At 39.4% G+C, this 24457-nt stretch overlaps 5 protein-coding genes across 5 annotated transcripts; all 5 read right to left on the reverse strand.

Moving 5' to 3' along the window:
* Positions 1-5609: 5609 nt before the first annotated feature.
* Positions 5610-7688, reverse strand: LOC147908828 (uncharacterized). Its single transcript, XM_087408582.1, has 2 exons — positions 7636-7688; positions 5610-7576 (listed from the first exon to the last, which is right to left on the reverse strand). Exons 1-2 carry the CDS (start codon positions 7686-7688, stop codon positions 7024-7026), a joined length of 606 nt encoding a protein of 201 aa, XP_087264708.1. The 3' UTR covers positions 5610-7023.
* Positions 7689-7768: 80 nt separating this feature from the next.
* LOC147908829 (uncharacterized) lies at positions 7769-8659 on the reverse strand. Its single transcript, XM_087408585.1, has one exon. It carries the CDS (start codon positions 8657-8659, stop codon positions 8108-8110), a length of 552 nt encoding a protein of 183 aa, XP_087264711.1. The 3' UTR covers positions 7769-8107.
* A 63-nt stretch (positions 8660-8722) lies between these two features.
* Positions 8723-9915, reverse strand: LOC147908830 (uncharacterized). The gene is given in 2 exon segments (XM_087408575.1): positions 8723-9090; positions 9093-9915. Coding segments are annotated over 2 exon segments (1191 nt in total).
* A 5691-nt stretch (positions 9916-15606) lies between these two features.
* On the reverse strand, positions 15607-17547 carry LOC147908831 (uncharacterized). Its single transcript, XM_087408572.1, has one exon. It carries the CDS (start codon positions 17545-17547, stop codon positions 15811-15813), a length of 1737 nt encoding a protein of 578 aa, XP_087264698.1. The 3' UTR covers positions 15607-15810.
* On the reverse strand, positions 17482-20535 carry LOC147908832 (uncharacterized). Its single transcript, XM_087408576.1, has one exon. It carries the CDS (start codon positions 18707-18709, stop codon positions 17594-17596), a length of 1116 nt encoding a protein of 371 aa, XP_087264702.1. The 5' UTR covers positions 18710-20535; the 3' UTR covers positions 17482-17593.
* Between the last annotated feature and the right edge of the window lie 3922 nt (positions 20536-24457).

The raw sequence follows: 24457 nt of genomic DNA on the forward strand, positions 1-24457 counted from the left end.
ATTATTGGACACCGCATTATTAGACATCACATGATTTTATACCATGTCTTTAAAAAAATTTATCATTCGATGTATAAATTATTCACATTTAAGGTAAGGCCCTCCTAATGTTACGTACATACGTACGTACACATATCCAAATGCGTTATGGCTCATCGAGCGGCTTATTGCTTTTTTTACCAGATCAATGATTTCCATCTATACGTAATTCATATGTTTATTTCCATCTATACGTTATTCATATGTTTATTTCCATCTATACGTAATTCATATGTTTATTTACATTGATGCATTTATGAAGATTTTAAAAAGTTTTAGATTCATCATGCATATTTAATAACGTTTACTTAGACCGTCCCATGGAGAAAGAAACAGCGGAATGGAATATTGACAGAAAAGATATAGGATGAGGCTTCTTTCTCCATGGGAACACAGTCTTATGTGTCACATCGTATATATATAGGGGCATTACTTTCTTTTATCGTTTCGATGTTTTTTATCGGTATGTGTCTACTTGTATTAAAATACGAGCGTTCGTTGTTATATATATTTTACTATATAAAGTGAAAATACATCAAGAAAATCATAAAGGAATCATAAAGGAGCAGTAAGGAACATGTGGTATTTTGAAGGTTATATAATCTGTCATGACAATGCAATCGACAATACGATTTATTAAATGGCTGATGTTATCTATTTGGCCAATATTGCGTTCGTTTTTTGTCGTATGATAAATTTTTCCTGTTGATTGGCTATAGAACAAAGAAGTCCGAGATCCTCTTTGTCTTGCAATCATTCATGCATTCAATTAACATGCTTGAAAATTCGTCGTTCGACAAAAAAACCGACGTATGTAATATTGGCCTAATACATAACATATCAGCCATTAATGAATCGCATTGACTCTTTTTACACCATTAAATCGGTTAGTATGTATGCATACAAATTGATGTGGATTAAATATTTGATACGTCCTTATTTATACCGATTTGCCTCAGAACTGGTCAGGTGACATGATGTTTTCACTGTTTTTCAAGATGTAAAACTTCTAATTCTAACTTGAACTTAAAAGTGGCAAATTTTAATATACGATCCAAAACGAACCAAGCATTTATAGCACGTTGAGATTGGATAGCTCGTTATTCTCTGTTCCCTTTGCCTATTGCCTGTGGCTATTGTATTTAAACCTTAAACTAAGTCATTGCATGACAGATTATCTAAAAATATCACTTCTTCAAAATATCACATGTAACACCTTATAATACGTTTTCACTGAGCGCGTCACACGTCGCATCGTCGAAAGAGAAAAAGAGAGGAGTTGTGTATATAAATTTTTCTCTTTCTTTCACGACACGACGTGTGACGCACTCAGTAGAAACTCAGCCTTAATGCTCTTTTATAATTTCTCGATGTACCTTCACTTTATATAGTAAAAAATATATAACTTATAACATTTATATATATTTTAATAAAAGAAAGCAATGCCCCTATATGTGTACGATATGACACATAAGACTACGTCCCCATGGAGAAAGAAGTCTTATCCTTTCTGTCAATATTCCGTTCCGCTATTTCTTTCTCCATGGGGACGCAACGTAAGTAAACGTTGTTAAATATGCATGATGAATCTAAAACTTTATAAAATCTTCATAAATGCGTCAATATATGAAATAAACATATGAATTACGTATAGATAGAAATCATTGACTTGGTAAAAAAACTATAAGCCGCTCGGTGAGCCATAACGCATTTGGATATGTGTACGTATATATGTAGGGAAAGCCTTACTTTAAATGTGGATAATTTATACATCGAATGACAAATTTTTTAAAGATGTATGGTATAAAATCATGTGGTGTCTAATAATACAGTGTCCAATAATGCGGTATCCAATAATGCGATGTCCAATAATGCGGTGTGCAATAATGCGGCGTCCAATAATGCGGTGTCCAGCAATGCGTGTCCAATAATGCGGTGTCCAACTGTGCGGTGTCCAATCGTGCAATGTTCGTGTCCAATAATGTGGTGTCCAATAATGCAGTGCCCAACTGTGCGGTGTCCAATCTTGCGTGTCCACTCGTGCGGTGTCCAATAATTACGTGTCCAATCGGGATACGCCCTATATTACACGAACCGTTCAAACTGGCCGTTTTTAATCATAAAATGGATTATATTATTAGAATTGCTTTTGTCAATTTTAACTATTGATGATTTTTTTTTTATCACTAAAGGTGTGAATGCCGAATTGGATTAGTTTAGCTTATTTTTTCCTAAATGTTGGCAGTCCCGTAACTAAATCCGTAACTAAATAAAAGAGAAATATTCCGAATCTGTTGGCCGTCATAACTCAGCTACTGACTTTGGAACTGGTTACGAATTATGACAGCCGACGGGTTCGGAACATTTTTAGTTACGGGATTGCCAACATCTAGGAAAAAAAGCTAAACTAACGCGATTCGGAATACGTTCTGAAACGGCTTAAGCGATAAAAATATACTTTTAGAAAATCAACATATTAGATTCGCTACAGCTTAAGTGGCGTCTACAATGAGCTTTTAAGGCATAATAGGCCTTCTACAGTAAGTCATAAGTCATAAATCAGAAGTCAGAAACTAAAAATTGACGAATGTAATTAGTCTATCTCTAGCTTCTGACTTATGACTTATTGTAGAAAGCCTATAATGGTCATTCTACAATAAGTCATTAGTCATAAATTAGAAGTTAGAAGTTGGAAATTGACTATGATTGATCAAAAATATAATTGAAATTGTACAGTACTTGTTCCTATTTCTGTATTGTTTTTTATTAGACATATTACATAGTTATTTTGATTATTGCATTTTTTAATTAATGGAGAACATAGTTGCATACGTATCGTCTGATAATTATGCTTGATGATATCTTCTTTATCTGATGTCAGTTTGTTAAATTATATATAAAATTAAACTTAACTTACGTTCAGATACTTCACAATTCACTTTGAAGGAGTGACGGTTAAAACCTACAATAAAACAATTTCTAATTTTTGTATTATGTTTCAAAATCTGATACAATTAAATTCTATGACAGTAACATTTGAGGTCTATTACAGAGAATGATGCAAAGAATTTTGTCTTGCAGTATTACTCATCCATCTTGTTGATCGAATAACAATCAGAAAACGTATAATGGAATTATTTGAATGGATTCCGATCAAAATGATCCAATTAAATTATTTCCTACATTTATATTGTGTTTTTTAAAGAAACTATAAGAAAACTAAATAATTCCGATCGGAACTCATTCCAAGCAATTTCATAATACGTCCTGGAATATCAAAGTACTAGAGATACGTATCTATCGTGTCTAATGGAATTTCCATGACCGTAGCGCCTGTATTTACATTTCGGTCAAATACACATTTTAATTAAATATTTTAATATTTAATTAAAAATATCTGGATGACTCACAAATGTTTTTAATGGTACTTTATAACTCTTCATACGAAATACAAATGATTCCATATATAAACTTTATTGAATTTAAATCCGGTTAATTATTTCGGTTAAGTACATGATCCAAAAAAGAATGATTAATTATAATTAATAGAATGACTCACAAACCTTTTTATTTGTACTTCGAAACTCTTCATAATAAATACAAACGATTTAAAATGATAATTTTTATAACCGAAGGTTTTGTCCGGTCATGTAATTACACTCGATGGTAGAAAGGTTGCGACACTTTTTTTACGATTGGTTTCGGAATGAAGCTTACTCGCCAAATGATTGATTCTTACTTATTGATCTAACAATCCATGTTCAATCGTTCCAGGAGCAAAGGTGTATTTCAAAATCTATCAAAGTAAAAGTGTCAACTTTTTAGCCATCGAGTGTATGTATGTACATACATACATATGTAGATCGAGTTTTAATTGCTCGATTGTGCGTTACTTCATTATGTCTTACGTGGCGTCTACAATGAAATTTTAAGACGTAAAACTTAAACTTTAAGCTTTAAGTTGTAAAAAAATTAACCAATCATAGTCAATTGTTCCAGACTGTAATTGATGACTGTAATTGTTTCGACTGTAATTGATGAATTTCAAGCTGACACTAGTCAACTCGGATTCAATCCATTTCAATCCATTCAATCCATTTTCATGGATTTAAAGTACGCATTAAAAAAATTTTAATCCATTTTAATCCATTCTCGTTTGCTGGATCTATGAAACATCTACAATTAATATAACGTCTTTAATATTCGAAAAAAAACATTCATATTTAAGGATTACAAATTTTATTCTTAAGACATTTATAATAATTATACTTGAAAATAATTACTTCAAATTGATATTAAAAAAACGCACTTTAGTGGGATTCGAATCTGGAACCTCTCTCTCTGAATTATGAGTATTCTACATTACCCTCTACACCACTTCTTCAATTGGTAAATGTGTTATTCATTCTCTACTTCAATTACAACCAGCTAAACCAGCACAAAATTATATAGATATAATAAAAATATTATAATTTAACAGATATAATAAAATATAATGCATGTTTTGCCTGATGTGGTGATAGCCGCTCTACATCCGGTTCAAAGTAATACAAATCGAGAGTTATCCACATTATACGACGATATTAAATCTTAAAGACATCCAGTTTCCAATGATATTGAGTCAAATTAAAAAATTTGAAAATCGCAACGACATCTCCATCAACGTGTACGGCTTCGAAAAGCAAAAAGAAATGACGATTCTTTCTTTACGACTCACCGATATGAAGAGGGACAAGCATGTCAATTTGCTTTACGTGCAGGATCCACAGAACAACAACGTGAAGCAAGGATCTGTCCCACTTTGTGAACTCGCAACTCAGCAAAAAAGAGCGCAAGAAGTACTTTTGCGATTGGTATGTATATGTAATTAAAAATTACGTAAACATTTTTTATAATAAAACAATTCTTTGAGAAAATAATAAATTATACGTTTTTTTTCAGATGTTTAAACTATTTTAGCTCGAATGCAAAACTGGAGATCTATGCAATAGATTGCGAAAAACTAAACGACTGTGCCATCAGATACCGAGCGAAGACGACAAGTGGTTGAGCTTCGGCAACTACATCATGAAGGAACGTTCATAGTCTACGCCGACTTGGAATGCATCCTGGAGAAGACGGAAAGGGATATCGAAACGTCCAGCTACACGTACCAGCATCATGAAGTATTATTTAGTTTAGCATATTATGTCTGCTGTTCGTACGACGATTCATTGTGTATATATATAAGTTTCGTCGCACCGGAAGATACGCTATCATTGCCACTTGATCGGACGATACAGAGATCTCGCATTTAAATTGCAACTTGAATTACAGAAATTCATATTGCATTCCCATAGTTTTTCATAATTTATCAGAGTACGACGCGCATTTTATTATCAAGGATATAGCTATCGCGTATAAAGGACGAATAAATATACGAGGGCAAATCAATAATTACCCGTGTTTTAAGACAGGCTACGTTGCTGATGCAAGTTGGTATTACCATCGTGTACTACCATCTTTCAAATGACGCTATACAAAATTTCAGAGTAATTCATGCAATAGTCTTGATTTGACAGCAATTCATAGTGAGCGTTTGATGTTTTCCGATATAATGGAAAAAGAGCAATATCGATCCGTGATTCGTTCCTCATTTTTGGATAGAAAAACGTGCGAAGAAATAAAAACGAAGTTGGTTGCCAGTAGATATACTAGGCGGGTTCTAAGCCATGGGGCTAGAGGGGAATGCGGGGTGCGGGGAAGTACTTGTAGGCGCGGGGAATACCTAACGCGGGGGAAAGAGGGGGAAAGGTCTAATCTCCTACACAATAGGGCTCCTACACAATAGGGCTCCTTTTTTTGTTATCAAAATTAGACCATGTTTTTCTTTAAAAATGCATTGATAATAAAGGTTTGAATTTGACCATGACATATTTTTCTTTTCTTTAAAAATGTATCGATAATAAAGGCTTGCATGTTAGAGAAAGATAGAGCGCGCGTGCTACGAGTGAAGAAAGGATGGAAGAATTAATAGAGTACGAGTTTCTTTTGTATGATACAGTTTTTCAATTTTTATGGTTTTTCCTGGCGCGTCGAGGCAAAGGATGGGAAGTAAAAGACAATACACATGAAATAAGGCGAACAAAAATGTTTTATTTACATCTTATTACATCGGTTTTCGTACTTATTAAAAACTAAAGCTAATAGTTCGCAATCGATGAAAGGCTTGCATGTTAGAGAAAGATAGAGCGCGCGTGCTACGAGTGAAGAAAGGATGGAAGAATTAATAGAGTACGAGTTTCTTTTGTATGATACAGTTTTTCAATTTTTATGGTTTTTCCTGGCGCGTCGAGGCAAAGGATGGGAAGTAAAAGACAATACACATGAAATAAGGCGAACAAAAATGTTTTATTTACATCTTATTACATCGGTTTTCGTACTTATTAAAAACTAAAGCTAATAGTTCGCAATCGATGAAAGGCTTGCATGTTAGAGTAAGATAGAGCGCGCGTGCTACGAGTGAAGAAAGGATGGAAGAATTAATAGAGTATGAGTTTCTTTTGTATGATACAGTTTTTTCAATTTTTATGGTTTTTCCTGGCGCGTCGAGGCAAAGGATGGGAAGTAAAAGACAATACACATGAAATAAGGCGAACAAAAATGTTTTATTTACATCTTATTACATCGGTTTTCATACTTATTAAAAACTAAAGCTAATAGTTCGCAATCGATGAGCTGATGTCCATTGAAGATGTCGCTATTACATATAATGTTCTCAGATGCAATGTTGGAGAATCGCTTATAATAAAGGCTTGTATGTTAGAGAAAGATAGAGCGTGCGTGCTATGAGTGAAGAAAGGATGGAAGAATTAATAGAGTACGAGTTTCTTTTGTATGATACAGTTTTTTTTCAATTTTTATGGTTTTTCCTGGCGCGTCGAGGCAAAGGATGGGAAGTAAAAGACAATACACATGAAATAAGGCTAACAAAAAATGTTTTATTTAGATCTTATTACATCGGTTTTCGTACTTATTAAAAACTAAAGCTAACAATTCACAATCAATGAGCTGCTGTCCATGATTGAAAATGTCGCTATTACATATAATGTTCTCAGATGCGATGTTGGAGAATCGCGTATACTTGGTATCTACCGTATCGATGAATCGAGCTAATCGTTCGAATGTTACATCGACACACCCGTTAAAGTCAAACATACGGCGTAGCGTCGTTTCGGTCATCATAATGCGTACCGATGAAGAATCGAGACGTACGACCGTAGCATAGTTCAGCATGAAAACACTGATGATTAGTGGTCCAACGCTTATAAAATTATCCTTGTATTCATTTCGAAACAGCTTATAAATATTTCCTCGCTGCTCGTAGAGACTCTTCCATGTTTCGAGAGATAGCGATAATTCGTGTTCGCGATGATCTCCAAGGACGATCTCCACGTAACTCGGTGGGCCAACATTGATTCCAATTTCTAAAAATTTGTAGCCCGTATTCGTCAGATCGTAACGTCTGCTCAGTAAACGCACTGCACGATGCTCCGTACTGTGTACATACATAATGTTAAAAAACGTTTCTTTTATGTATAGAACGTTGGAACTTACATGTTATATTCCTTCTTCACATCACACGATGCACTGTTCTCTTTAGCGTACATTTTTTTTTTTTTTTTTTTTTTCGACCGTTCGTATAAGCGGGTATCGTAAGACTGACTGCATCCGTGTAAATGGTAATACTTCTGGAATCGATGAGAGAAGATAAGTTCTCCCCCTCTTTTCCAAAAATTTCGAACATGTTGCGACACGTTTTATCAAGTCTTTCTACATATTTTCTTTATCACGAATTTATACATACGTTTATACATACATTTATACACACGTACATACATACATACGTTTATACATATGTTTATACATACGTTTATACATATGTTTATACATACGTTTATACATACGTTTATACATACGTTTATACATACATACATACATACATACGTTTATACATACGTTTATACACACATACGTTTATACATACGTACATATGTTTATACACACATACGTACGTTTATACATACGTTTATACATTACAAAGGAAGGGAAAAGAAATACATAATAAATATGTTAATGTATTTTTATTTAAAAAATTCTTTTGCAACCACCAGTTATATATTTTCAAAACATTTTGTAACGCGCAATTCTTAACATGTTGTCCACATCGTATAATATTAGTAACATCTAGATTAGATAAAGATTCCATGTCTTCGTAAACTGCATCCAGGGTCTCAATGTAAATACGTTCTCGCTCATCGTCCAAAAGCAAGTTCCACAGCCACGTTCGTTTTTCGCGTCCCTTAACGTACACGATAGCATCATCTTCAAATACAGCTGCTGTGATCAGTTTCGCCTCGTTGTACGGGATCGTCCCGTCTTCCCATTGCAATCCATGGTGATAAGCAATCAACCAGGAGGCGCAAAACCTGTCGGATCTTGTCAAAAGTTTCCATGGCACAGGACTCGTAAAAATGTAATGCGTGAGAACGGTCCCCTGTTTCAGCACCGCCACTTCCTTCACGATAAATTTCTTATTAACGATGAATCCTTGCAGATCCACGAACGTTGGCATGAGCATGTTGTCGAGAAGACTGCAGTCGATTGTGGTCGTATCGTAGATCTTATCGTGTTAGAGGTGCACTTAGGTGATTTTGCGCACAACGTTGGTCAATGGATTATACTGAATCACGCGATCGTGTATGATGAGACAATAGGCTGTTGTATTTGCAGGTACATCCTCTTTACATTCAAAGTCTAATCGCACGTCCACGGTGCCACTCTTGATTGATTCGTTCTGTCGAGAGCAATCAATGATCACGAATGGACCATAACGTAAAAAAGTTGTAAAGGTGAGACTCGGCTCGAGATACTCGTATCCGTAGTAGCCCTTGCAGAAACGCGCGTACAATTCGTACAGAATCGCACATCTGTTTTTGTCAAAATCCAGATTCAAGTCATCGTACGGATAACATTCCGAATTCAGGTAAAGTTTCGCATTGGTTAATTTGCGAATCGACTTACATCCTCGGACATGATGTTTTTTCGACCTGTTTGCATAGCGAAAATAACGTAGCGCGGCTTCTCGAGCTGAGTAGCCGTCTTGATGGCCCACGAATGTTTGGTTGTGCTCTGCAAGAGTGGAAATTCGTACAAATCCCACGAGCGAAAAGCCATGCTCAGATATCGTCCGCTCTCCAAAGCGCGCAACATCGACAGCTTATTTATCTCGCTCAATAACACATGCGGCATTCGCCACTGTACTTTGAATAATTCGAGCGTTGGCTCTACCGCCGGATCTCCCGTCAGACAATTGTTGTCGTTGCGCGCTCGTATTAAAATCAACTCATGACGAGCGTTAATCACCACGCGTTTGTAATCTTCGCAAAATCCCAGCAGTACGTAGAGCGGTACACAGAAATTAAAATATCCGGTTGCAGTAGTCTGCGCATCCCAGCCGGCATTCCGTAGAATCACGCTTCTGTCGGATGACACTGTTACATAGTTTTTGAGCGTGCTAGTTATACCCACATTTCTATTACGATCAATCTCCACACCATTGAGTTCATATCGAATCTCATCGAATATGAACGCGACACAATTATTTGCCAATGCCACATGAGCATCTTGGACAGCTTTGTTCTTCGTCAGTTTTCCCTCGACATATAGAAAGCTTTCGTACGGCAGTGTGTACAGATCCTGTTGCTGTATAGGTATTCTTATTTCGTCACTGTACCCAAATGTTGTATTAGCGAACGGATTGTACGTGTGAGTCTCAATCTTGACGATGCGATCGTCAAAGATCGGCTCATCTTTAATGTTTAAGATATCAGTCATCTTAAAAGTTGCGCACCACGAATCCCAAAGATTGTAAAAATTTAACGTTTGACGCACTGAGATTCTTCTTGCTGACGCAGTTGGATGAGCAAGCGTTATCGAGCGGTGATGTTACCAGCTTTGTAAAGAATGCGTTATCTCTCTGCGTGCGCTCCGCTCCGTTCAATACGAGCATCTCACGCTCGCTGTCGCTGTCGCACGTGCAATCTGACGGTGATCTCCTCTCCGCGAAAATCGAGCAATCGTCCGTTCTGGTCGACGACGCGTATCGTTAGATCCGTAATGTTCCGTACCGTGATCGGCAGGTAAATGATCTGCGTAGGCCTCTCCGATATCTTATATCCTGGTGGCACGCTCGGTGAAAATTCGTGTATCGTGTGCGCGCTTTTGCCGTTGCTGTACGCGCCCGCGGTCACGTTACACTCTACGCGGATAACGTTTACATTCATTATGTTGATCGACATGTTCGATTCGTGCCATCTTCGCGGTTGCAGCATACGCTTCGACGAGAATCCCAGCAGCGATCCAATGCTGTTGGGCTTGCCAAAGTTTATTCTGTATGCACATTTAATCTCGCATCTCATCGTGTTGTAGTTTGCGCGGAGCGTAATCGGGTATTCTCCACCCTCACAATTATCATCAGTGTCATTGTTGTTGATGTTGTTGTTGTTGCTGTTATTGTTGTTGTTGTTTTTGTTGTCATCATGCACTACGTCAAAGGTTTCAAGTGCGTTGCGGTGCAAATGTCTCCGTAAAATCATACGTTTCAAAAATTCATTTATGTCTCGCACTTCGTACCAACCTTCGGGAATTGTAATTTTTGCATCGTCTTTGCCAAAATAAAATTTATTGTTCGATTCGTTTACATTCGGTATCGTGTGATAAGTCTCAAAAATCACCAGACCGAGCTCGTAATCGCCGTCACTCAAATCTATGGAGGGAAAGTAGTTCGCCGCGAGGACGGTGCTCTTCCCGCTCAGCGTAAGTGTCAGCGACATGACGGAAACAGCGTTCGACTAATACTGAGATTTTACAGCACCTCATCGAGCTTTTTAAATTCACGCGCGTCTACCGTTTGTAGAAACTGCAGACACATTTGACCGCAGAAGCTCTGATTGTACGTCTGATAGGACGTACGATTGTACTCTATCGTCGTAGCACCGTTCTCAAAATATCGCACTAGTTCCTTGGGCGGTCGAAGATTACCGAAACTGTCAAAGTATATGACGTGGTTGTTCCTCTTGGTGTATGCTACCCAGTGAGTACCCGGCCCGGTCGCATCGTCCAGATTCACAATACCGCTTTCGTTTCGGTGCACCCCGCTCGTCGGTAAAGCGTTACGCATGAAGACACCTCTAAAGTATGGTACGCGCATACGTCTCGCGAGCACGTCCAATTGCACGTTGGTAGTTGCACCCGAGGGCATTTTTATCGTCTTTTTGGCGTTTTTTTTTTCTTCGCTGCTACACCCTGTCCGCGTTTATAGGGGCCGAGATATAGTCCGCGTCCATATTTGTACGGAGCGAGATACAGACCGCGGCCCTGTTCCATCGCGCGGTCGTGACGTTGCAGCTCCTCGAGCTGACGTCGCGCGGCTTTGCTATCGTTTACCGCTTTCGCCACGCTGGTCGCTCTACCAATCAAGCACCCGAGCGCGCCCAACATTGGCAGAAAAGGTAACGCACCACCTCGTTTTGCCATTGGAAGTATCCGCTTTTTCGTTGTCTTTTTCCTCGTTGATCTTTTTTTTTGTTTCCCCTGCCCATGCCTCTTGGTCGGTTTCCCCTCGCTCCCAAAGGGGGGCACGGGTTCCCCGCTCAAGCCGAATCTCCCCCGGGGGCACGTTTCCCGCCTCCTTGGCAAATACTTTTTCCCCGCCGGTTTCAGGGGGGTGTTGCTTGAGAAAGCAATGTGTGTTTCGGAGGGGGGCCAGGGTTTTTTCCCAGCACCTCGGTAACGCTTTAGCCGAGTCCCGGGGGCCCCAAAACTGGTAGCCCCGGAAAGTAATCAAAAAGGAAAAGGGGTTTTTTTCTTCCCCATTCAACAGACCCCCCGGTAACTTTTGTTACAGCCTTTATCTTGGGGGGGCCCCCCGAGTGCTTTTCCTTTTCCCGGTGAGTAGTCCGTCGCGCGACGAACGTTGAACCTCCAAACCCCCCAAAAATTTTTCCGGGGAATTTTTTCCCCCACACGTTCATATAGTCACCGTACACGCGAAAAAAAAAAACCCCCGGGGGAAATATACTGCAGCTCCCTCAATTTCAATTTCCGGGGGGAAAAAAGGGGATGACACGCATGAGATCCTTTTGCTCCTGCGCAAACTAAAAATGCGCCCCCTTTAAAAAGGGGGTCGTTCGGGGCGGGACCTAGTGTGATTTTTAAAATTCGGCCGCCCCGTTTCGATACGCGTAAAAACGGGGGACCGAAATCGCAAATGATGGGAGGCATTTTTGGAGAAGCGAAAGCAGGGGGGAAAGGCGCCGGTTATCCCCGCGATCATTGCGGCCACGGGGGGTAAACCAACTTTTCTCATAAGCTTAGGGGGAGAGCCCGGGGGGCTTTTTTTTGGGGGAAAATTTTTCCTACAAAAAAATTTTTTTAAAAAACCCCCAAAAAGTATCAATCAAAAAAAATTTGTTTACGTCTTTAAAAAAAAATTGGCTTTTTTACTTTTTTCCAAACACGACATCTTTCCACGAGGGGGGCGCCCAAATTCTTTTTTTTTCTTTGATGACGTGGCAGTAAACAACATGCCCCCCCCCGGTGGGGGGAATACTTTTCGATGGGTCGCCACGCGAATACCCGCCCTGTTCTATCCTGGGGGGAATACCGAGGTCCAAAACCCCTTGAAAACGTGCCGGGGGCAACCTGCTGATCCGGAAAACAGGGGGCCCCCAAAACTTAAAACCCTTTTAAAAACACATGTGAACTGACTGTCAAAGGGGGGGAATTTTTCACTTTTTGTGCCCGATGTTGGCAGAAAAAAAGGGGGATTTTAGTGATAAAAAAAGACCTTAAGTCACAAACGACAAATAAAAAAGGTTTAAAAGGGAGTTCGCGATACCGGGGGGACCAGTCGTTACCGAACTTAGCCAAACGGGGGGGCGAATGTGCCCGAGCAAAAAAAAATGCGAGGAGATCGAGAAAGAAAAAAAACGATCCGCAAAAAACCCCATCGGGGCTAAAAAAAACCCGGGGTAGAATCGGGGGGGGCATCGCGTTGGACCCCCTTTTAAAAACCTTTTTAAAAAACCGCGGGGGATTTTTTGTCAAAACCCCCCAGCATGCGCGCTAAAAAAAGAAGTCCACAAAAAAACCCCCAAACGCCCCCCCAAAAAACAAAAAGGGGGAAAAGGTTTAAGGGGAAAAAAAGGAAGGAAAGGCAGAAAAAGGGCGAAGGGGGACGTTCACTTTTCCACGTCGCAAAACCCCCAAAATGTCGATAAACGATCGAAAAAGGGGGAAAAAAACCCCTCCACCCATCCCCCAAAAATTTTTTTCCAAACGATAGTTTTTTTTGGAGAATTTTTTAAAAAAGGGGGGAAAAACTCGCTACGACAAAAATTCAAATCAGCAAAAAAAGTCGGAAGGTGGGGGGCGTTACGAGCCCCCTTGGGCCATGGGGCAAAAAGAGGTGGGGCTGCCCTAGGGTATGCAAAAAGAGGGGGGTTATAGATCACTGGGGGGAAATTTACCTAACAAGGAGGGGACTGTTTTTTGGGGCAAAAAACTTTGGGGGGGGGGAAAATGACGCGGCCCCAAAAATTTTATCGAGGGTACAATACGCCAAAAACAGGGGGGTTTTTTTAAACGAGTTGATTTTCAAGAGTTTCCCCCGGACGTACTCTCTAAAAACCGGAAGACGAATGCACAAGTAAAAGAGCATGCTTTTTGGTAAAAAAACCCCCCCAAAAAACAAGTACCTTCCCGGGTCATTTTTGGCAACGGGGTTTTTACAAAAAACCAAAAATGCATTTTTGGAGTCGTCACACCCAGAAACAGAAAAAAAAAGGGGGAAAAGGGGGATTACCCCCGGCTGATGACAAAAAATGAAACGCCCCCCTTTTTTTCCCGACCCCTGGGATGATCCCAACAGCTGGTGGATTCTACGATTCCCTCGACGCTTCGCCCCCCGAGCAAAAAACAACGCTCAAAACAACAGATCTGTGTCATGGGGAAAACTTCGCAAAGCTGGTCTTATTAAAAATTAAATCCAAAAAAAATTTTGAAACGATTCATTGGAAAAAATCAGCAAAAAAAAATTTTTTATTTTCTGTATGGGGGTTTCCCTTTTTGAATCTAAAAAAAAAATCTGGAAAAAAAGAAAAAAATTTCCCCCTTTCCAGAGCCCCCCCAAAATTTGGGGGGAAAATTGCACGCTCCTCGAGAAGAAATTTTCCGGGGGGGGCGCGTCAGTTCGGGATACAAACCAAACGGGGGCAGGTGGGCCCTTTTGAATGGTCCTTTTCCCCGGGTTTAAAAAGAGCCACCATTCATCTCACCGTCTCGATGTGTTGAGAAAAATCCCGGGGGGCCGTAATCAGAAAAGGGTTTGGGGAAAACGGGGGCGGCTAACGCTATCCTGAGATCGTTCGAAAGATTAAAGTGTAAAAAAAAATTTTAAAAAAAGGTAGGGGGGGAAAAAATTTTTTTCACGCTGAGTGCAAAAAAATCTTAAAAAAAAACCCCAAATTTTTAACCCTATTCCCCGATTCGACTTTAAAAACGTAAAATTTGTTCCCCCCCCTTTTTTCGCACCCTTAAGAACGATTTTTTGGAAAAAGGGTTTCCCCCTCAAGGGGAATTTTGAAGGGGGTCGCGAGCTGCCGCGTTTTTTCCCCCCGGTTTTAAAAGGCGCAAGCATGACCATCGGCATGCACCGCCGAAGTAAAAACCCCCCTTTCCCCCGATCCCAAAAAGGGTTTTGGGGGCACGGTGTACGGGGGCGATAAAGATCGCGGGCCTGAAAAAATTAAAAAAAGGCTTTTGGAAAACTGAGAAAATAAAAAAAAGTTTTTTTAAAAGGGGGTTTTCACGAAAATTTTTGGGCCACCGAAGTTTTTTTACGATTTTAAGGGGGCAGCGTCCCCAAAAATGAAACCCCATTTACTCGAGGATTATTGGGGAAAAAAACCTTCGCGGGGGGGGTTCTACAAAATTTGAGTTGAAAACGCGTACTCATCCAACGTGTATCTCGGGGAAAAAATAACGGGCCCAGGAAGGGGGGAAAAAATTTTCCCCCCCAAAGGGGGGCTGGGATTCGTTTAATACACAATTCAGGTACACAAAATAATGTTATTTGAAAAAATTTTGATTCATTTATTTTATTTCTACATAAAAAAAAATATCAATTTTAAGTATAAAAACTAAGTATATTTTTTTTACTTCCCTTTTATTTTTCTTTTTTGGGGAAAGTAAAACAGAATAAAAGGGGAAAAAAAATTTTTTTTATACTTTTAAAAAGAAACTAGTAATCCATAATAAAAAACCTACAAAAATCGTAATAAATATTTAAAAAAAATGTAAAAAAAAAAGGGGTTACGTGAAATTCGTACAAGCAGACTTTCGATATGTCGAGTATACACATACCCGGTAAATCGGCTTGTTGAACTTCACCTCGAGTTTGCGCAGTTCGACGGCGATTAAATTTCCGCAAAGATGCTACGGCTGTGGAAATTCGGTTTTTTTGGATCATTGTCTCCGCACCGTACCGTCCCATTTTGTTAATAATTTTACGTCAACGTGATTGCGCACATTCTCCATAGTTTTACCGAATACCGCGTTGTTCATTAATTTATATAAATTTTTCTCGAAATCATTTTTTGCGCGAATTCTGAAATTTGTATTGAGTTCAATATAATCGCGAAGCCATGGAGATTGCGCGAATTGTAGTACTCAATGAATCTTTGTTACGCGAAGACCGTGACGAGTACATTGCTGTAGGTTGCGGTAGTGGATGACGTAACGCTGTTTATCGTACAGCGTCGCTAAAAGTTTAGCCTCGCGCTTGCCGGGCGGCTTATCGCGTGTCGGACAAAACGGCAGGTCAGTGTGCAGATTGTGTAGATGTTGTGGATACTCGAGATCGACTTCGAGAATGTAACCGATGGATGAATCCAGAGCAATCGCACTTACGTCAAAATTCGCAGCGTCTTCGACCCATCGAAATTCGGCGTATGGCAATGGTTGACACATCGCCCATCCGTATAAATTGTTAACATCGTAGTACATCAAGTACGACGATGGTTTCGATGAGTCGTACGAACGCATGTACTTGTTATTAGCCTGTGCGTATCTACTGGAACATTGACTGAGACCACCGCGTATACCGCGCTCAATGAACATTACCATATCGATGTCGGTGAGTAACTCGAATCTTATACGCGTATGTTTTAGCATCGCATCCCACGTGAAACCAGGCAATGTATAGTAATGCGCAGGATCGAGACCGTAACTCGCGACACAACTTTCGCGGAAATTTTCGAAAATGTCGGCCAATAACAAGACATCAGTTTTCAAGTACAGATCACTGTACTCGCCGAGCGTTTGAATGGAGAATCGCTTCCAGACGTTCGCGGCGTGAGCGTAATCGCTCTCGGATACTGTATCGCCTGTCAACGAACTGAAAAATAATTCGCGCGGTGGTAAGCGCGTGTCCTGCAATTTTTCGACGCGATCAATGTACTCGTACGGAAAGACACCTTTTCGTGTGAGTAATTCAAATTCTTCATCTGATAATGTTGGAAATTCGGAACGTACAATTTTTAATTTGTCTCTGCTTAAAAACGATGTCAATTTATCGATTGCGTTTAGAAATTTTAAAGAATCGATAAATCGTAATTTTATGCAATTTTTCTGAAAATTCTTTTCATTTGTGTCTTTGGTGCTATCGACATTTTTAGTGAATGAAATATATTTTTCTTTAGTTATCGGTAATAAACTTACATGTCCTTCGAACGCGGTAGCAATTTCTTTAATTATAAAATGCGCGTCGTAGCCTGATAAATTGTGAAAAACGATCGGAATATAAAATGATTTTTTATAATTTAAATTACAATTTGCATGCGCTGGACCACGGAATCTACCGGTGAGATGACAATGATCGCGGACTCGCGTATCGTCCGGCGCGAACGGTTTCTCGCAAATATGGCAACGCGTCGTGCTACAGTACGCCTCCAATTGTTCTTTCGACAACGTTTCCATGGGTACGTTGGTGGATACTATATTTTTAACTTGATGCGCCAAATCATTGAGTTGTCGCGCGAACCACGTTATGCAATCTTCATCGCGACGGAACCGATACAATGATAACGCGTCGTTGTATGAACATCGCACGTAGTATCCTATACTAAATACCTCGTGCTGTTGATGCGTGTACGACGACGACGATGCATTTTCCCTTTCAAGTTCCATCTTCCGTAGAACGCACTCCAAATCAGCGTAGACGATGAATGGGGCGCTCTGCTTATTGCAGTGGTTCCCAAATTCGAGCCACTTGTCGTCCACGCTCGGCAGTTTGATAGCGAAGTCGTTCATCTTTTCGCAGTCCATTACGTGCGACTGCAATTTTTCGTTGGTATTGAAGTAGTGCATGCATCTGAAAAAAGAAAAAAAAATTATAACTATTACCATTATTTTATTAATGAGACGGAAAATTATAATAATTTTTCATGTATATTTACCGATCGCAGAAAAATTTCTTGTTCTTTTTTCTACTAATCTGCGAACTCACGAGACGGGATAAGTTTTTTATCCATGCAAAATGTCCAATACCATCGTTGCGTGGATCTTGCACGTACAGCATGTTGACGTGTTTCTCCTTCTTTTCATTGGTGAGTCGCAGAGGAAGGATCTGTTTATTCTCGATGCCGTACACGTTGATCGACATCGCGTTCAACCGTTCGAATTTATAAATATCCTTTAAAGTGATTGGAAACTCAATGTTTGCGAGATTTAGTACTGTTGTATAATGTGGATATGACGATTCCCGATTTACATATGTTTCTGCAGGGTACAGAGCGGCGACCACCGACCACGCGAAACATGCATTGTCTGCCGAATGAACACTGATCACCGCCTGTTTCGTCACTATTTCTCGTGGCACTTCGATGTGACATCCCGCGTGCATTGGATTATGTTTATTTACATTCACTATTAAATTAAGGATTCGCGACAATGCCCACCCGCTGTCACGTTCCTGGAATTCTTCGAGCGATGCTAGGATAGGCTCGACGACGTGTCGCTCGTACCACTCGTGCATATCGGTGCAACGATATATTTCGCTGTTCTTTGTAATTATGCTCTTATTGGCACGTTTATCCTTCGTCGCAAACTCGCCATTGAACGCAGTATTCACTTTTGCGCTACCGTGTCTTTCTACTGCGTCTCGCACACGCTCGAACACTATTTCCTTCGCGTCTTCCAAAAACCGTCGCGGCTCAATGTGATTAGAGTTTATCACAGCACCTGTCGATACACGGTTTTCAAACGCGGCGTCGATCTCTCGCCAGATGAGAGATCTTTCGTCGCGATTCGCGTACTCGCCACTCGCGTAGTCGCCACCAATGTGCATGAAACGTTGCTCCAATTGCACTTTTGCACTCGCGAGTCGTGCGATCCTCGCCACCATGGATTGTCTGTGTCCAACGGCGAGACGTGGACGCTTGGCACGACAAAGTTCTTCAAGCTGCTCGATGCACTCGTCACATCGTTGCAGCCACGCGAAATATTCCACCAGAGTAGCGACCCGGCCGCACTGTTCCAACAATTCGCGTACTCGCTCGTGATTTTCCATGTCTTTTTTTTTTTTACAGTCTTTAGATCACACTCTTCTACGGAGCACTTGCATGTGATTCATTCACAATACTATTCGAAATAGTTTTTTTCAATGTGTGCACTGTGGGCACTTATTGCATGGAAATATAAGGTATGTTGGTAGTCTGCAATTTGTGCAAGACTGACCACTTAGCGCGTAAATATGTCCAACATCGTGCTTCCTTATGAGATACAATCTTGCGATATCAGTCTCATTCAAACGTATCATGCATTCTGCACATATACGTAAAGCACCATCCGTCGTTGTATAATAACAATGGATTACACAATGTTTTGTATGGTTGTTCAGTGCACGGATTTCTGATGATGACACAAATCTTTGTATATAATCTGTATCAATCTCGCTCAAATCGCTAGTATAGCCAGCGTCGTCCGATAATGTTTCTTCGTCGGAATCGATCTCTTGATCCATTAGTTCTTCGAAGTTCACTTCTTCGAGTACTTCGAACACTTCGTCTCTGATATGTGCGAACTGTTCCTGATCTGCGTTTCGAATATACTGGACTGCGTTGACTATGTTCGCATGATTAACCATATTATGCTTATCAATAACTGAAGCATCAGTAACTGAAGCGACTGATTCCTTGGTCTTCCAGGACACCACTGTGGTACATCGAGCACTTATGCACTTTTATATATTTCATTATGTCCAATGGACTCCGTCCAAAATTTCTCCGTTTCATGAAAATTTCAACAAAGAAAGGAAAAAAACAATCGTTAGTACAAAGCATGAACATAAAACTCAAACTTTAACGATCACTGATCTGTGAGTGATAATATTCAAGAAACTTGCCATTAGAAAATCTTCCCAATGATATTGGAAACATAAACAAAAAACATAGATCCTCAGAATCGTCAGATCTATGATAAAATTTATGAAAAAGATTACAAATCATGTAGAAAAAATCCTATTTACATAGGATCACATTTAGATTTTGTATTTACCGATCGTGTATAAATAAAGACTCATATTTTCACTGTATTATACAAAAGAAACTCGTACTCTATTAATTCTTCCATCCTTTCTTCACTCGTAGCACGCGCGCTCTATCTTTCTCTAACATGCAAGCCTTTCATCGATTGCGAACTATTAGCTTTAGTTTTTAATAAGTACGAGAACCGATGTAATAAGATGTAAATAAAACATTTTTGTTCGCCTTATTTCATGTGTATTGTCTTTTACTTCCCATCCTTTGCCTCGACGCGCCAGGAAAAACCATAAAAATTGAAAAACTGTATCATACAAAAGAAACTCGTACTCTATTAATTCTTCCATCCTTTCTTCACTCGTAGCACGCGCGCTCTATCTTTCTCTAACATGCAAGCCTTTATTATCGATACATTTTTAAAGAAAAGAAAAATATGTCATGGTCAAATTCAAACCTTTATTATCAATGCATTTTTAAAGAAAAACATGGTCTAATTTTGATAACAAAAAAAGGAGCCCTATTGTGTAGGAGCCCTATTGTGTAGGAGATTAGACCTTTCCCCCTCTTTCCCCCGCGTTAGGTATTCCCCGCGCCTACAAGTACTTCCCCGCACCCCGCATTCCCCTCTAGCCCCATGGCTTAGAACCCGCCTAGTATATCTACTGTTGCCATCTATGGGAACTCTTCACTATCTATGACAACCGTCAAATATTGGTTCAACGAATTCAAACGTGGTCGTTCGTCTATTTTTGATGAGAAGCGCCCAGGCCGCCCGGCAGACGTGGTTTCTGAGGAAATCGTTGAAAAAGTCCATGACATGATTCTCGCTGATCGCCGAACGAAAGTGCATGAAGTAGCAGAGGCCGTAGGCGTGTCCGTACGGAACGGCATTCAATATTTTGCATGATAACTTGGGAATGAAAAAGTTGTCGGCACCTGATGGGTGCCGCGATTGCTCACGTGGTGGACAACAAGCGGATGCGGTTATCAATTTCAAAGCATGGTCGAATTACGCTATGAATTGCTGCCGCATCCACCGTACTCTCCGAATTTAGCCCCTTGTGATTTCTTCTTATTTCTAAACTTGAAAAAATGACTCGGTGGAAAGAAATTCATGTCGAATGAGGAGATCGCCGAAACAGGAGAGGCCTGTTTTGCAGAGTTCGACAAATCGTATTTTTCTGAGGGGTTAAAAAAATGGCAGAAGCGTTGGGAAAAGTGTATCCTTCTAAAAGGGGATTATGTTGAAAAATAAAAAAAATTTTTGTGAAAAGCTTGCGTCTTCATTATTAACACGGGTACTTAATGATTTGCCTTCGTATTTCCTATAACAAAAGAAAAATATATTTTCTTCACATATCGACAACACTGCAAATAATGAGAAAAAATGTATAAATTTATATTTTATTGATTCTTATAAATTTCTCAGTATCAGTTTAGAAAAATTGGCGCCGTATTTCGACAAAAATAAATTGAAAATTACACTGTCAGAATTTTTCAACCTCAGCGCGGAGGATTTCGATCTTCTCACACGCAAAGACATATTTCCGTACAAGTACATTGACTGCGTCGAAAAGTTAGAGGAAACCGAGTTACCATCGCGCGAATTATTTTATAACTCGCTGATAGGTGATACCGTATCTGAGAGTGATTACGCGCACGCCATCAACGTGGCAGCGGTTCTCCATTCGAACGCTCGGTGAATATAGTGATCTGTATTCAAAGACAAACGTTGTTGTTAGCCGACGTTTTTAAAAATTTCCGTAACAGTTGCATCGCGAATTACGGCTCGACTGCGCGTATTATTATACACTATCGAGTTTTACATGGGATGCGATGTTAAAACATATATGTGTAAAATTCGAATTTCTTACGGACATCGACATTCTCATGTTCATCAAACGCGGTATACGTGGAAGTCTCAATGTTCAAACAGATATGCACGGGCTAACAATAAGTACATGCAGTCGTACGATCCATTGAAACTGTCGACGTACCTTATGTACTTTGACGTTAACAACCTGTACGGTTAGGCAATGTGTCAACCATTACTATACGCCGATTTTCGATGGATTGACGATGTAGAAAATTTTGATGTTACGACCGTCGTGACAGATTTACCTACGAGTTACGTTCTCGAGGTAGACTTAGAGTATTTGCAACATCTTCATGACGCTCACACAGACCTACCATTCTGTCCGACGTGCGAGAAACCACTCGACAAGCGAGAGAAGAAGCTCCTCGCTACGTATGATAAGAAGCATTACGTAATTCATTATCGTAATTTACAACAATGTATTCATCACAGTCTTAAAATCGCAAAAATTTATCGCGTATTGCACAATCTCCATTCGCTTCGCGAATACACCGAACTCAATACGAATTTTAGAACTCTTGCCAACAATGAATTTGAAAAAAATTTGTATAAATTAATGAATAATCAATAAGATAGGAAATAAGACCGTTTATGTTAAATAACATTACTTTAAAATCCGAAGCGCCATTACGATCTGAGTATTGAGATGTTGAACTAATATACAAGGTGCGTCCCAAAATTTTCCCAACTTTTGAAATAAAACAACAACGGTTTACTTTTTTTTTCAAATTCAAATTGTTTATTCAAAGTAGTCCCCGTCGGACTCAATACAACGTTTGGCACGATCTAAAAGCATTTCAAATGAGTGTTTTATGTCGTTCAAAGGCACGTCCTTCAGAACAGTGGTACAAGCCCTTTGGATGTCTTCTACGTCCACATACCGCTTTCCTTTCATGGACAAATGCATTTTGCCGAATAGGTAGAAGTCACAAGGTGCCATATCAGGCGAATACGGGGAATGGTTGATTGTTAAAATGTGATTTTTAGTCAAAAAATCAGTGACAAGTGTCGAACGGTGAGATGGCGCATTATCGTGTAACAAGCGCCAACTTCCTCCTTCGCGATATTCTGGCCGAATACGACGAATGCGGTGCACCAAACGCTTCAAAACGCTTACATAGAATACAGCATTAACTGTTTGGCCTGCTGGAACGAATTCTTTGTGCACAATACCCTTGGAATCATAAAAACTTCGATGGAATTTTCGTTAATTGTCGATTTTGGGCGACCTGTATGTGCGTCGTCATTTATGTCCTCACGACCGTTCTTGAATCGCGTATACCACTCATAAACACTGGCACGGGCTACACAATTATCACCATAAACTTGTTTCATCAAATTATGGGTTTCGGTAAATGTTTTACCAAGTTTAAAACAAAACTTAATATTGGCTCTTTGTTCGAAGTTCATTCTCGTACCGATGTATACAACATACTGACACTTGAGACGCCATAACTTCGTTTCCACTGAACCAAATGTCATGAAATTTTTACTGGAAGTCAGCTAGGGATGTACCTTTCAAACGCGCAATCGAACACACGGATGGCGCCACCCGACCTATCCCTATTGAAAAAGTTGGGAAAATTTTGGGACGCACCTTGTATATATTTTCAAACAAATGAATTAATTTCAGAAATGATAATTACATATCGATATGGTTGTCAGCATTAAACGGAATTGATCTGAAATATTAATAATCCCTCCAAATTTCCCAAATTAATCTTAAAAATCTTAATATAATTATCTAATAATTATATAATGCTGTATTTGATAAAACCATGGACAATGTGCGTAATCATGTCGACGTACGACTTGTAACACGTTGAGATGGTAGATACGGTGCGGAGGCAATGATCGCGAAATCAAACTTTCATAGTAGAAGCGTTTTTTCCGAGAATCTGGTCGCGATAGAAATGCAGAAACTCGAAATGAAGTTCGACAAACCGATATATATGTGGATATATGCACTCTCGATGTATCTAAAATGTGTTTATACGAATTTCATCACGAGTACATGTTACCACTCTTTCATAAAAAATGTAAAATTATGTATACTGATTCGGACAGTCTTATTTATCACATCGAGTGCGATATCTACGCTGTTATGAAACGTGATATCAATAGATTCGATACGAGCGATTACGCGACAATGCTTACGACATTCCGCTAATAAATAAAAAAGTTCCCGGTTTAAAAACGAAAACAATCATGGCGCGATCATGACCAAATTCGACGATTTTAGAGCGAAAATGTACGCCTTGCGCATCGATGACAAAAAAGATACTAAGAAGGCAGGGCGTCAAGAACAACGTTGTTGAAATGCGTAAACTCGAATTGAAATTCGATATACGTGGGTATCCTCAATATATCCAAGACACATTTGTATGAATTTCACCACGAGTACATGGCACCATTATTTAGCGAAAATTATAAAGTTATGTACATTGATACGGATAGTCTCATTTAGGGGAGACCGAGGTCAATTGAATATAGGCATAAGTAGAATAATTGAGGCTACATTAAAAACAAAACACGCGAGACATGCGTAAACGTGTCTGAACACGCAGCAGCGACTGCTGCTAAGTCTGCTGTAATATCTTGTTGCGAACACATCTATGAAAGAAGTTATGCCACAATTTTAAAAAATCATCTAAATATTTTTATTCTTAAAGTTTTTGTTTTACAATCGTATAATTGTCTGAGATATTTGATTTCTACTTAGATAGTAAGTGTAGTTCTTACTTAATAAAGTTCAATAGATTTTTTTTGTTTATGTATCTTTGTTATCGTATATTGTTAATGTTTTTAAAAAATGAATGGAGATAGTAGACTAACCATAGCATGGAACTGTATGATTCATTTAATGACGACTCATAGTACTTACTCAAAATTTTATTCCTTT

Source organism: Acromyrmex echinatior, chromosome 8, assembly GCF_024713525.1.
Source record: "Acromyrmex echinatior isolate Ae372 chromosome 8, ASM2471352v2, whole genome shotgun sequence".
Taxonomy (NCBI): domain Eukaryota; kingdom Metazoa; phylum Arthropoda; class Insecta; order Hymenoptera; family Formicidae; genus Acromyrmex; species Acromyrmex echinatior.

Excerpts from the sequence above, each read along its gene's own strand:
- LOC147908828 (XM_087408582.1), bottom strand. The coding sequence starts at position 7,688 with ATGTACGCTAAAGAGAACAGTGCATCGTGTGATGTGAAGAAGGAATAT. Across the intron at positions 7,577-7,635 it reads GTGAAGAAGGAATATAACAT|TACGGAGCATCGTGCAGTGC; the intron begins GTAAGTTCCAAC and ends GTATGTACACAG.
- LOC147908829 (XM_087408585.1), bottom strand. The coding sequence starts at position 8,659 with ATGCTCATGCCAACGTTCGTGGATCTGCAAGGATTCATCGTTAATAAG.
- LOC147908831 (XM_087408572.1), bottom strand. The coding sequence starts at position 17,547 with ATGGTAATAGTTATAATTTTTTTTTCTTTTTTCAGATGCATGCACTAC.
- LOC147908832 (XM_087408576.1), bottom strand. The coding sequence starts at position 18,709 with ATGGAAAATCACGAGCGAGTACGCGAATTGTTGGAACAGTGCGGCCGG.